The sequence below is a fragment of the Heloderma suspectum genome, chromosome 2 (assembly GCF_057233095.1).
Source record: "Heloderma suspectum isolate Gila_16-S chromosome 2, 16-S_ref, whole genome shotgun sequence".
NCBI classification, from domain to species: Eukaryota; Metazoa; Chordata; class Lepidosauria; order Squamata; family Helodermatidae; genus Heloderma; species Heloderma suspectum.
This window is the reverse complement of record NC_139459.1, coordinates 172,077,195-172,091,557: the sequence shown is the minus strand read 5'-3', so window position 1 is coordinate 172,091,557 and position 14,363 is coordinate 172,077,195. Positions and strand designations below refer to the sequence as shown.

At 47.8% G+C, this 14,363-nt stretch overlaps 1 protein-coding gene across 2 annotated transcripts in view; it reads right to left on the bottom strand.

The window, feature by feature from the left end:
* The window catches only part of PLXNB3 (plexin B3), a 64,936-nt gene that overhangs the window by 20,328 nt on the left and 30,245 nt on the right, over positions 1–14,363 (bottom strand). For both annotated transcript variants that reach the window (XM_084836046.1, XM_084836049.1), the window contains 11 exons: positions 13,693–13,865; positions 11,537–11,688; positions 10,360–10,465; positions 9,560–9,690; positions 9,274–9,450; positions 7,696–7,906; positions 7,355–7,594; positions 5,855–6,016; positions 3,633–3,781; positions 3,408–3,508; positions 505–722 (listed from right to left, as the gene is read on the bottom strand). In XM_084836046.1, the coding sequence (XP_084692172.1) occupies positions 505–722; positions 3,408–3,508; positions 3,633–3,781; positions 5,855–6,016; positions 7,355–7,594; positions 7,696–7,906; positions 9,274–9,450; positions 9,560–9,690; positions 10,360–10,465; positions 11,537–11,688; positions 13,693–13,865 (1,820 nt within the window). The remainder of the gene's footprint in view (positions 1–504; positions 723–3,407; positions 3,509–3,632; positions 3,782–5,854; positions 6,017–7,354; positions 7,595–7,695; positions 7,907–9,273; positions 9,451–9,559; positions 9,691–10,359; positions 10,466–11,536; positions 11,689–13,692; positions 13,866–14,363) is intronic.

Here is a 14,363-nt window from a genome sequence, read left to right as displayed (position 1 = left end):
ATCTCCAGGTAGTAACCTGGCATACGCGCACACTGCAAGTCCAAAACTCTACACTTACAGTAGGGGTGGGCAACATGTGGCCTGTGGGCTGCATTCAGCCCATGGCCATTTTTTGCGGGGGGGGGGGGGGGCTCCTGAAATTGTTGCTGCAGTAGGGTGGCAAAAAACACAGCAATTTTGCAAGGGAACAAAGCATGCGGGGAGAACGTGCCTTATTTGCAAGCAGAATTGCACTCCTGGAAGCTTCTCAAGATTGTGATTCTGTTCACAAACAAGGTGCCTTGTTTCCTTGCAAAATCACCACTTTTTTTTGCTGCTGCTACAGCAATTTCAGCAGGGGGTGGCCCCAGTTGAACACAGGCAGGGCAACTTCTTGACCCCTGGAAGTTGCCCACCCCTGACTTTCATCATAACCTGCTCCCTGCTCCCAGGAGTGGCATAGCATCTACCCTGTAACCCAGCCACTTTCCAGAATCTACCTCTCCTCTTCCCCAGAGTGCCCACCGTCAGCAGGAAGACTTTGCTGTTCAGCAGATTGGAGAGCTGCCCCAGGCCCTGCTCCACCGTGGCACGGCGGCCCTCCGGCAGGTCCAGCACACGCCGCAAGGGCACATCCCCCTGAGCCGGGAAGAAGACGCGCTGGGTGTAGGTGTTGTAGTCCAGGAATGGGATCCCCGAGCCCTCCAGCTCCCCGCTCAGGTCAGTCATTTCTGTCATTAGGTCTGAAGCAAGTAGGGGGTTGCGTTTGAGGGGTCGGGGGATGAAAAGAAGGAAGGGGTGAAGGGAGGGAAAAAAAGAGTAAGCAACAGCCAATCATTCACACTAGTAAGAATAGCCCCCAGTGTGATAGAATTCTTTACCCAAAACATAGCTGCTTCCTATGTCAGCAAATATCCTTCTGTGAGCCACCTTAAAAAACTCCCTTTATGGCATTCAGGAGATTTCTCCCCTTAGAAAATACCCTCTCACCTAGGACTGTCATCTCTTTCACAGGCTCAGTTCCTGTGCCTTTATACAACAGCTATACACAGATATATCAGGCAGGTGAAGCTTTTCTCACCACCAGCCTCCCTGCCAGGAAATCCTTCACCTGCTTGATTTCCGAGAGCCTGGCTGATGTTAAATGCACAGGAGTAGGGCTAGCTAAAAAAAACGGTGACAACTCTATTCCTAATCCTACAAGAAGGTATAGTTCCACTTCTACTCCCTCCAGCTATTCCTTCATCCAATTCTTCAGCCCTCAACTCTCACCACATACTCAGAAGTAAGCTCCACTGAGTTCAGTGGGGCTTACTCCCAGGTTAGTGTGCATAGGATTTACACCTCTTTCTAGTGAGCTCCCCTCCAAGACTGGCTCTTTCCCATACAGCAGTTTGTACTTTTAGGTTTGTATTTTGTTCACTGCCTTGAGTGGACTTGATCCAAAAAGGCAGCTTATAAATATCATCTTAATTTGATATACCAACTATATCCTTATCTATGACCTCCCCTGAGAGGATCACATTGTAGTCTTTTCAGCGCCAGGTGAAAACTTTTTTTTATTCTCCTAGGCATTTTAGTTCTTCAGTTTTTATTGTTTAAAATCTGTTCCTATATTTTTAGTTCTTTGCACTGCTGTTGGTTTTTACTTTGGTTTTATACTGTAGTTTTAAACTTTTATAAGTTTTATACTGTATGTTGTCATGTCATGTCATGTCATGTCATTGTATTTTATGGTTGAACTTTGTGAATTGTCCAGAGAGCTTCAGGTATTGGGTGGTATAGAAATGTAAATAAATAAATACATACATACATACATGCTTCCTAAATCTCGTGCCCCACCCATGATTTTCCATCAGGGCTGTCAGACATCCAAAATTCCTAGAGGAATGTGCATCCAACATCCAGGACAACCTCTCTACGTCACTGCTTTGCATAATATCCAGGTATAGGCTCTCTGAGGCATTGCCTCCCTTACTCACCAGCATCAGTGATGCATAAGCCCAGAGAGGAGAATCCCATACTCTTCCCCACTGCCTTCCCCCCCACACCCCGCTAGTTCTCCCAAACACTGTTGAGTTCTTAGCCCTCACACAAATGGGTTCTCTACATGGGATATCTAAGACCTGTGTGATTTGGCATGAAAACAATTACATTGCTAATCAACTCAATGAGTATATGAGACGTTTTCATATCATCATAGCTGTTCCATGAACTCTCCTTCATGCACTTTGGTGCTATCCATCCCAGTTCCCTACTTCAAGGCATGGTCTTCCACATTTGCTTAAGGTTCAGGCTCTCCCTTATTATTCAGATTATAAATTTGTGGAGGGATTAGTCACTATTATTATTATTAATTACATTTCTATACTGCCCAATAGCCAGAGCTCTCTGGGCGATTTACAAAGATTCAAAACATTAAAAACACAATATACAGAGATTAAAAACCATTTACATAAAAAACACATGAACAGACAATATACACAAAAGAAACATATATCTAAAACAACTTCAAACAAACAATCTCAAAAACAAACAACCATAACCATAAGACATTCCAGGATCAATTAAACACTTATCATATGCTGTCGAATGTCTGGGCGAAGAGAAAAGACTTAACCTGGCGCCAAAAAGATAACAATGTCGGTGCCAGGCGGGCCTCATCAGGGAGATAATTTGGGGGCCACCACCAAAAAGGCACTCTTGCTAGCAGATTCAGAAGATGTTTCAGACATAGTCTATCTATAATCTGCAATAATTGAGCTTATAATTCAATAGAAAGGATGGGGAACCTCCAAACCATGCACTGGATGTGGCCCTCATCCAGCCCACAAGCTTCTTTTGCTGTTATCTCCTGTTACTGATCAGAGATAAGAGGTATTTAAAGGAAATTAACCTTTAAATACTCTGCAAAGAATTGAGCTGTGGCAAAGATTTTGAGGTGTGCATTTTGCAGGCAGGCAGAGCTGCTCACCTGTGAGTAGAGCTGCAGAGGCTTGGTATTTGGGATGCTATCTGAAAGTGCTGCTAAGTAATTCAGTCCTGCTTACTTCTGAGTAGACATGCAGAAGCCTTGTCCTGCTTACTTCTGAATAGGCTTAAAAGGGTAAGCCCACTCTGCCTTTGGCCTTGCCCACAGATGGAACACGCTGCCCCCAAGACCTTTCCCATTTTGAAATTTGGCCCTCAGGCTGAAAAAGGTTCCCCACCCCGATCTATGGACCTGCTACATATTCCCCGCCCCACATCCTCCTCCTGCCTTCCTTTCCTGAGTTCAGAATCATCTCCTTCCTTCTGCTATATACACTAACCCAGCCTTGCCCACCCTGGCACCCTCCAGATGTGTTGGAGTACAACCTCCATCATTGTGCTCCAACGTAACTGGAGAGTGCCAGATCGGGAAACCCTGGGCTAGCCTCATTCCATACCAGTGAATTCCTTGCGGCACTGGTCCCCAACGCTGATCTCCATGTTCTCCAGCTGCACCAGCACTTTCTTGTAGTCCCGCAGGGCTTGTTTGCTCTTCCGCCTGCCAGGATGTTGGGGGAGAGACAAAACACTGAATTTCTCAGGAGCAAAGATGCGATGAAAGACACAAGACTGTTTCCTCTCCCAGCACATTCCTCCCCTTGAAGCATCGCCACCATTTTTACCTGTACATCAGGATGAGGAGCAACACGACAAAAGCCAGCACTGCTGCCCCCACCCCCAGCCCAATTTGGGCTTCAGGAGGGAAACGGGACGGTGGCTCTGTGTCGTAGCGAATTCGGCCAAGATCCAGGCGTAAGTTTCCCATCTGTACCTGTAAGGTGACAGCACAGAATGCTGATTCCAGAGAGGCAGGCATGTTTGCCCATAGCAGCAAAAAAACCCAATCCAATACCCAACAACAAAGTCTTGCGGCACCTTCAAAATTAACACAACTTCAGCCACAGTCACCTAAGATAACTATACAAAGTTAGAAACTGAAGACTCCCACCTCTCTTTCCTCCAGTCCATCCTCTAAATCAGCCTTCCCCAACCTGGAGCCCTCCAGATGTGTTGGACTACAACTCCCATCATCCCCATCAAACCGTGCTTGCTGGGGGTTGTAGTGCGACACATCTGGGGGACACTAGGTTGGGGGAGGCTGATGTATGGAATATCCCGTTTACTGTGGCTGTCTATGTGATAGACAGATGTGGCACATCTATTAGCCAGCAGCCATGACATATCTGATGATGGGAGTTGTAGTCCAACAAGTCTGGAGGGTGCCAGTATGGGGAAGGTTGTAATATGGTAATAATTAAGAGGAAGAGGAGCTAGGTCAGGCCTACAAACCTATCCATATAGGGCAGAAGCTTCCACACTTAAACAGAAACAAAACCTAACATCCCAATCCTTCCACTGTAAAGAAACCTCTACTTTCATCAGGGCCAGCACTGATGGTTCCATCCCTTTTGTTTCTGCAGCAGTCTGTCAATCTATCCACAAGTCTCACACAATCTACTAATGGATTCTGACCCACCATCTAGGATATAGACGGCACATGAGCATGGTTTTATCTAGTTACACTAAAACTAATAAGACAACCTTCCCCAATCTAGTGCCCTCCAGATGTAGTGGACTACAACTCCTAGCATGGCTGGCTGGAGCATGCTAGGAGTTGTAGTCCACCACATCTGGAAGGCACCAGGTTGGGGAAGGCTGTAATAAGGGATAGGAAGAAAACAACGGGGGCAGAGGGATTCATTTCTTCCTTCCAACACGATTCATGCACCCAGTTCCTCTTTCTTCCCAAAATATCAGATACACATTGTGTGTGTTTTTCTTTGTATTTAAATATGTGAAGCATAATGAGAATCAAGTGATGGAGTTTCGTGGGCTCAATGGCAAGGGTTCTAATATAGTGCCTCCCTAGAAGGCTGGTTCTCTCTTTCTCACGACTCCAAAATGGTTCGAGCCCAAAATGACCGACATTGTATTTGCATCCATGCCTGCAATGAGTGCTGTCATCATTTTAAAGGGGTTTGGGGGGACTATGGGGAAGATGCTGGGGCCAAGCACCTTCACCATTTGGGAAGTGACCCTTAAGGTTGCTGTGCTCTGCCACTGGATCTTGCTCAACCATGGGTGAGCTTGGCATTGATCCCACACGGGGCACAGTCTGAGCGTGTGAGGGCAAGACTTACAAGCTTACAACCCTCTGGATCAGCGTTCAGCAATCCTAATCCCAAACGTTAATCAAGAGTATTTGGCTTGCAGCAGGAAAAGAAAGGAGGCAAATTCAGGGCCTACACACAGCTCAATTCCCTATCCCTTTAATCCCTTTGTATTCACACTAAGGGCATATAAAGGGCTGTAAAACAGATCTTTATCTCTAAGGGCATATTTACACTACCTACGTAAACCAGTTTAATAGTCACTCCCTCTTCCCAGGGAACCGTAGCTGTGTGTGTGTGTGTGTGTGTGTGTGTGTGTGTGTGGAGGAGGTAGGGACCTCAGAGTTCTCAGCACCACCGCAGGCATCAAACCAAGGTATTTGTATTGTGTGGACTTGCAGTTCCTGTGCATGCTTTATGGGTGGAGTGGGAAATCTAATCTGTAGCAGCCACTGTGAGGACAGAATCATTTGTCATTATGCAAACTACAAGGGTGTGATCTCATCTATGTACTTTAAGCAAGTCATGTACCTAGTAAGAGAGAGTTTCACCCAGCCCAAATCTGGGGCTACACAGAAGATCCTCCTGAGGTTGTTCAAAGCAGGAAAACTTTTTCCCAGAGTGTGTTAATAGATGTGGGGGGCCAAGTAGCGATGGGTTGGGGGCTGGCTCCTGCATACAGCGCACTCAGACACACACACTTCCATTCCCACCAACCCACTTCTTGAACTCACAATGAACTCCGGCAGCACAGAGGAAGCATTAAGCGGCTGTGGGGGCTGCAAGGGCGGCTCACAGTACAAATGAGTAAGGGTGAGGGTCTTGACCGTGCAGACGCTGTTGCCAATGATGACCCTCACTTCGTTCTTGCTGATGCCGAGGTTCAAGCCTTCTCCCTACAGGGGTGCAGAAAGAGAGAGTCAAAGATGCAATTTCCTGTTTGTACACATAGGCTGAGGCAGCGCTGTGGGGTAACTTAACCCTATATCCCTTCGCCTCCAGTTTGGACACTGTGCCATAAGTCCAAAGCCTTCGAGTGGCTCCCCCTTTGTACTTGATGAACAAACACAAAAAAACCCACCTAGGCAACTGTCCCCCCATTTAACACACACTGCCTGGGACCAAAAACAAATAATAAAACAAAAAGAGGGAGAGAAGGTGGTCAAGCAGCTGTCGGGCTACAAGATAGGGCAACTGGGCTGCATTCGGGTTGGGTGTATCATGAGTTGTGCAGGCCTAATGACTCCCATGTTCCTCAAACATCCAATATCTGGGGCAGGTTTTTTCTGGATTAGAATTAGAACCAGATTTCATTCTTGCCCTCAAAAAGGCATACGTTTGTGTGTGTGTGTGTGCCTGTGTGTGTGTGTGTGCCTGTGTGTGCCTGTGTGTGTGTGTGCACGCACGCCGCCTGTGTGTGCCTGTGTGTATGTATATCAGCTCCCAGAACAATGGGCAGCCATCCTCCTTGAAAAGCCCACTTAATATTGTCTCCTAGTGTCTTGATCTCCCTTTGCCCAGTCAGTCAGAACTCAGGGGTGTTGATGTTTCTGGAACACCCCTTGCCCCTGCTGCCTGTCTGATGTAGAGCAGGCTGCATCAGGGAATCCCAGTGCGTCCTTATTCCCTCCCCTTGGAATGATGTCCCTGCCCGTGTATTGGGGTGGGCAACTTGTAGGCCAAAACATCTGGAAGGCCACAACTCCCATCAGCTCTTGCCAGCATAGCCATTGGTGAGAGCTGATGGGAGTTGTGGCCCTCCAGATGTTTTGGCCTACAAGTTGCCCACCACTGCCGTATATTATCAAGGTGTTGGGTGGGGTCCAATACTACAATGGGGCTACCCACCCCAAGGGATCTAGAGGGGTGGAGATATTCTTAGTTTTTCCAAGTCACACTTCAGTCTCTCTAGTAACACAGTTGTGTGCCCTGGCACACACAAAGGGAATCAATGCCTTTCAATGCAGTTCCATGCTGATCAGTTAACTTTACTGTACTTTCAATGTGTCCAAAGAGGGGGAGTTGCAAAGATTTTTGTTGGCTTTGGTGGAGGCATAAAGGGGCACCAACAGATGAGTAAGTGGCAAGTGTGGAGGTGAAACAAGCTGCAAAAAGTATCACTGTGCTAGGAAGCAAGGGAGGAATGATCGTCACATCCTAGGAAGCCCCCTCCCCACTTCCAGGGCCTTACAACCAACCTTATTATGGTCCTCTCGCTACTTCCCCCAACTCACCTCTATGTCCAAGACGTTGCCAGGTTTAAGGCTGAAAGGACGCCCAGTGGAATCCCGGCTGGGCCAGCACAGCTGGGGATTAGGCTTATAAGAGAAATCTTGGCCTCCGCTGGCATTGCTAAAGGGCACACGGAGCCCATCCAGCTCAAAGAGAAGGTGGTGGAAGCGAGCATTGGGCGGCACGGCTGGTGATGGACAGAGGAGGAGGGTGGATGAATTGGCGTAGCATGTTTCCCAGCACTGTGAAGATACAAAGTGTGGGGTGAGTAAAAGAGAGAGAAGGCCCCCTGAATTGCAACCGTCAAGCCAAAACATCTCCTCCCGGCTCTCCCTGCACTCACCTCCAACAAGCCCCCCACCTCTGCACAGGGGTGTGGGGGAGCTAGGGTCAGTGGGACATGGGAGCCCTGCAAGGAGTCACAGGCTCTTTTCTTCTGGCTGCCTCTGCTCGCCACCTCCTCCTCCTCCTCCTCCGGCTCCAAGACAGCTTTGATGAGCGGTCGCTGCACCACATCCAAATTTGTCCCCTTCACGTGGATGATCCGTCCACCCCTGGGGGAAACCCAGCATCCAGGAAGGTGAGAAGCGGCTGTGGCAACAGGGGCATGTCTGTGTCACAGTCTTCTGCCACCCCTCAGCTTGGACACAGACACTGTGCTCACAAACTCACAACAGCAGAGCCCTCACAGGTTGGAAGTCGTCCTTATCTCTGAAGTTCTCCATGGCTTTGCTCCCCCTCCCAGTTCTTCCTTCATATCTCACCCTCAGCCGTCCAAAGGTCTCCTGCTCCTTTAAATTACTCTGCCCTTGCTGCCCCTTATGCATGGGAATGAGAACACCTACACCAGGAGGGGCTGTGGCACAGTGGCATGCAGGAGGTCCAAGGTTCAGTCCCCAGCATCTCCAGGTAGGGCTGGGAAAGAGTCCTGCCTGAAACCCTGGAGACCTACTGCTCCAACCAGTTTTGACAATACTGGGCTAGACGGACCCATGGTCTGACTCAGTGTAAGGATGCTTCCTATATACATGGTGCCACTTATTTTTCTCTCTTCAAAACTAAGCTGAAAAATTACCTCCTCTGTGAAACCTTTGGTTTAATCCTTTTGTGCTCATCCTCAAGTGAAACGAGGTCTAAGAACCTACAGCTCATTCATATATATTCATTCCGATAACTCTGCCTCTCGTCCTTCCTTCCCGCTGACAAAATTTCAGGCCAAAGTAGATGTGACATTCTTCACCTCTTTAGCCTTCACATGGCAGATTATTTTTTAAAGGTGGTCTAGGGAGCAGGCCCTGATTCAGATCAATTTAAAGCCCCCCTCCCCCCTGCCAGGGTCCTGTTCTGGCTTACCCACCCTCCACTGGCTATTTATTTTTTTAAAAAACCCAAAACAAAGGACAGTCACAAAAGGGCTAAAGACTTGAATAAAAATCACACGTTGCTTGACCCTTAACTTGAAAGCTCTTGGAGCAAGGACCTATAACGTAGTCTTATGTACATCAGTGGTGCTGTGCCATTAATATTCTTAATATTACTATTATTATATGTTACAAAACAGGGCTGCAACGTGACTCTCAACTAAAAACCTTTTGACGGACTGTGAAAGATGCCCCCAATTAATCAGCCATCAGGTTTTAAAATCATTTTTGATATGTATTTATAAAAATGAAAGATGGCAGGCGCCATTTTAGAAGAGGCAGTCCCCCTTCTCTCTCTCTCATGTAGGAAAGCATGCCCATTTTAAGATGGTGCCTCTTGTGTGACAAGCACACGCAGGCATCATCTAAAAACAAAGGACGTGTATGTTTTTGTTCTGTTTTAGCTCATGCAACTTCATGTCGATTTAAACTGATCAATCAAGGAAGATGTCTTTAATCAGGTGATAGCCTTAATCATTCTCCCTCCCCTGCAGCCTTACCCATGGAAGCTGGTGGGTGGAGAAGCTCCAGTGAGCTGTGGGTTACGCGTATAATGGAAGGGTTTCTCCTGCAGTAGGCGCTGTGCCCCACCATACTGGACCCAGACAGATGCCTCTTGTGGTTGGGGGCTGGCACTGGTGCGGCAGACTATGGCCTCTGGTTCCACAGGTTCCTCGCTGTCGGTTGAGAGAGTGAAGAGATGAGATGAGGGCTTGGGGCAGGACTAGAAGTAAAAGTGGGGGGGGATCACAGGTGGGGGAAATAAAAAGAAGCTCTGCCACTCACAGGATGCAGGGCAGGTCCCCCACGTAGGCAGCTATCTCAGTGCCTGTCAGAAGCTCCTGCCCAGTGACGGTGACTCGGGTGCCCCCAGCCATGGGGCCGAGCTTGGGGTGCAGATCAAGAAGGGTGGGATCCTGAGGACAGAAGCACCTGTTAGGGCTGCAGACGGTGCTTGTGGGCATTCACAGCATCTGAGCTGTCCTTCACCCATCCTTCCCCGATAGTAACAGTGACACAGAGGAAGTTGATCGCATCAGAGGACCACTCGGAGCAAACACACCTATCTCTGCCTCCTCCTCCCCTGCTTCCAAATCAGAGTTTTGACCTAGGTCGGGGTGGGCAACGTCAGGAGGAATGGGGCCATTTCTGCTCCCTGCGCCCCGGGCAAGAACCCCACACAAACACACCCTCCCATAGGTGCTGAAAACAGCAGGGGAGGGGAGGGAATTAAAAGTACTATTGTACTTCTTGTGTTCACTGCTCTGGAACCTGTTTGGATGGGGAGCAGTTTACAAGGGTTGTAAATAAATAAATTAAAATAAAATAAAACCAAAATGGCATCCATAGCTGCTATACAGTCTCCAAAGGGTCAAAATTAGCTTGCAAACCCTTAATTTGGTGCTCCGTAGCAGCTGTGGATCCCATTTTGGTTGCACAATTAAAAAAAAAGGGGGGGGAATTCCCACAAATTTCGGGGAGTGGTAGGGCTGCACTGGGGGGCGGTGAACAGAGGGACGCCACCTCTGTTCTAGATCTACTCTTGAACACCCACCCACTCACCTCATTCTGCGTTAGACACTGACCTGATAGGTGAAGTGGCTCGCAGAAACCCCCGGTGGACGGTCTCCAACAGCGACCTCAACAGGGCCAGATAACCCCCGCTTTCCAGGGGGCACGTCACAAACAATCCTGTAGGGAATAACAGGAAGGCCCTATTATGGGGAAGTCTGCAGAATGTCTCAGCAGGAACAGTTTTTTTTATGTTTTAAGAGCGAGGGCAGAAGTGGTCAATATAAGACCAGACAGCTCTTGTTAGAATTCCAAGGACGCCTTCTAAAGTAAATGTATGAATTCACCACATATGTATGGAATGTATGGAAATTCCCAGGTTATAAGCATCAAACCAATGATCACCACTCACTGGGAGCAACAGCAGGAGAGGGCTATTGATTCCATGCCCTGCATGTGGGCTCTCCTGGCCCCTGTAGGAAACAAGATGCTAGGCCAGCCTTCCCCAACCTGGTGCCCTCCAGATGTTTTCGACTACTTCTCCCAGCGTTCGTGACCATTGGGCATGCTAGCTAGAATGGATAGGAGTTGAAGTCCAAAACATCTGGAAGGCACCAAGCTGGGAAAGGCTGTGTTAGACCTTTGATTTGATCCAGCAAGGCTGGATCCTGCACTCTGTTCTGATATTTCATTAACTGAAAAGTTTGAAGAAGAATACAGCACAGTAACATGCCCAGCTGCTGTAGTCTGGTATCCACTACGTCAAGAAAGGAAAGAAAGGAAAGGTTCCTCCTGTGCAAGCACCGAGTCATTGCTGACTCCTAGAGGGACGCCGCTTGCGCTGGAGTTTTCATGGCAGACTATAGCAGTGTGGTTTGCCTTGCCTTCCCCAGTCATGACTACCTTTCCCCCAGCAAGCTGGGTACTCATTTTACCCACCTCGGAAGGATGGAAGGCTGAGTCGACCTGAGCCAGCTACCCGAGACCCGGCTTCCGCTGGGATCGAACTCAGGTCGTGGGGAGAGTTTCGGTTGCAATACTGCCGCCTACCACTCTGCGCCACACGAGGCTCAACGTCAAGAAAAGGGATATGCAAATCAGTGCAATGGAATACGTGCATTAGCTGAAACAGTCCCACTTGGGGTTAGTTTTTTTCCTTGTAGCTCCAGGCCAAAAGTTGGCTACTTTGGTTTCAGAGAGTTTGCAGTGTATGGGGAGAGAGCCATGCCCACCCACCCGAGGCCTCCTTACCGAGTAGAGACTAGATACTGGGCTGGATCAGGGACACATGGTAGCCCAGCCACTAGCACCGTTCTGGCCACATCCTCAAAGCGATGACCTAGGTTGGATCCTGTCACTGTGAGAGACACGCCGCCTTCCAACGGTCCACTGAGGGGATGGATCTAGAAAACAGGAATATGGCGTTAAAGCTCCAAACTGGCTCCTCTCTCCAGATCTTACAACAACAAAAGCATTGGTGGCACATTACAGCAGGGCTGGGGAACATGTGGCCCTTTAGATATGGGTGAACTACTGCTCCCATCATCCCTCACCATTAGCCAGGATGATTAGGGCTGATGGGAATTGGAGTCTAACGACATCTGGAGGGCCACAGGTTCCCCAGCCCTGCATTGGAGGCTAGCTAATTTACTCTAAGAGAGCTGTCACATCAACAGCCTGCTCCACCAGATACAGGTACACACATAAGGTCTATTCAGGTGTTCTAAAAGTGTGCATGCTAAATCCTTGAATAGGGGGAGCATGCTAGCCCCATCCTCTCTATCATGGTTTCTCTTGCCCTCTACATGTGGAGGGCGACTTTCTGAAGGGAACCTAAGCACGTAAGAAAAGCCCTGCTGGATCAGACCAAGGGCCCATTTAGTCCAACCAGCTGCCCATGGGAAGCCCACAAGCACCATCCTGCCCATGTTCCCCAGCAACTGGCATACACGGGCATGCTGCCTCTGATACTGGAGATAGCATATAGCCAGCAGGACTAGTAGCCATTGATAGTCTTATCCTCCAGGATTCTGTCCAATTCCCTTTTAAAGCCATCCAAAGGACTGGCCATCACTACATCTTGTGGTAGTGAATTCCATACTTTAAATATGTGCTGTGTGAAGAGGAACTTCTTTTTATCTATCCTGAAGCGCCTAATCAGCTTCATAGGATGACCTATTGGGTTCTAGTAAAATGAGAGAGGGAGAAAAATGTCTCCCTATCCACTTTCTCCACACCATGAATAATTCTGTACACCTCTATCATGCCTCCCCTTAATCTCCTCTTTTCTAAGCTAAACAGTCCCAGATGTTGTAACTTTTCCTTGTATAGGAGTTGCTCCATGCGATTTCAAATGCTGGAAAATCAGCATTCCAAATTGCGTGGAGAGCCTCCATGGATACAGGAGGGTCTCCCCTTCAGAAAGTTGGCCTCCACATGTAGATGGTGATGGAAATGGTGATGGAGGGGTGAGGGCTAGCACACGCCCCTTCCTCACTTGTGTTTACAGTACATACATGGGAACACCTGAATAGGACTACCTACACACACATGACAGACAAAGCCTAACTTTCACTGTGATAAATCGATGTCTAGGCTGTACAACTTCAGACTTCAAGGGGGAAGTTAACATACCTGAATCTTAACAACATCTTAAATGACAAAAAAGTTACCCTGCATACAGAAAACTAGATGGCATGTATGTGAAATTCATTTCAGTTGTTTTTTATCAGGATTTACCCATTTTGCAACTTCTGGAATGGACATGGACTTGAACGCAATCTGCGATTCAATCCGTACATTTTTGAGTTTGCAATGTGATTCGTGGACCAAAAAATGTATTTGATTTGACAGCATTTGAAAAATGTGCATGAAAAAATTATGTACGTTTGCAAACGTGCACAAGCACACTTTAATCAACGGGAGAAGAATGCATACATGTCAAAGAAGTGCACAATTGATGTGTACCTTGGGAAAAATATAAATGAAAATATGCACAAATTTTCATGCAAAAAGAAAAAAACAAAGACCGCAACTTGATATGGACACGAGATGAACAAGCTTTGAAGTGGAATTTGGAGAACTGTGACAAACCTGAGTTTTGCTTATATGCACATCTCTAACTAGATGTGAGGGAGAAAGGTTCTAGAGTAGTCTTCGTCCCAACCTGTTGGCTTTCTACATTAAGATAATTTCTTCAAATGGAGGAGCATTCAATCATGTGAACACTTTCCTACAGTTGGGAGTGAAACAGCCCAGATCTCTGACATACTGCAACAGTGGGCCCAAGTTAATTCAGGTAGGTCTCCATCTGTGTCTTGGCTCAAGCCCTGTTCAAACACTTGGAAAGGAGGAGCCCACTCCCAGTAGGGAAAAAGATGAGTAGGCCCAACTGTATTGATTCTCACCGAGTGGATGACTGGCGACGGGCAAGTGGTCACGCCAACCTTGGATGGACATTGTTCCTCATAGATGCAGCCAGGCCCTTCTTCCAGCTGGCACCAGACGCAGCGGAAATGCTGGGGGGCAGCCTTGCAGCGGCTGCAGTCAGAACGGCCAGCAGAACAATTGTACAAAGTCACTGAGGTGGGAGGCAAGAAGGTAAGAGGTGATGGATCCAAGTCACACTGTTCATACTTTTCCGTCCTAGACAGAGCTCATTTCTATCCAGGGGAGGCAGGAAGGTGCATGACAGCAGACCCTGAGCTATGAAGAGTAGTGGTGCTGGGGGGAGGGGGACAATAGAAACTGGACATAAACAGGGTTCAGTGCAATCTGTGCTAGAAAAGTAATTTTGCACCAAGAAGCCTCTATAAACTATGCAAATGTTTAAAGAGACAATGGCCTGGTTTGCACATCACAAAAACCCATCGTATGGGTTGTGAAGTGAACTCCTGGTTTGTTACTGGGTTGAGGTCTCTGGGTTGTTTGTTAACAACCCATAGTTAAACCATAGTGCAGGGTTCGCATGTAACGACAACCCACAATTCAAAAACAACCCACAATTCAACAACAAACCATATTGACCCCGTACTCTGGGTTGCCATTATTTGTGAGCCTGATCATTGTGTGTATATGC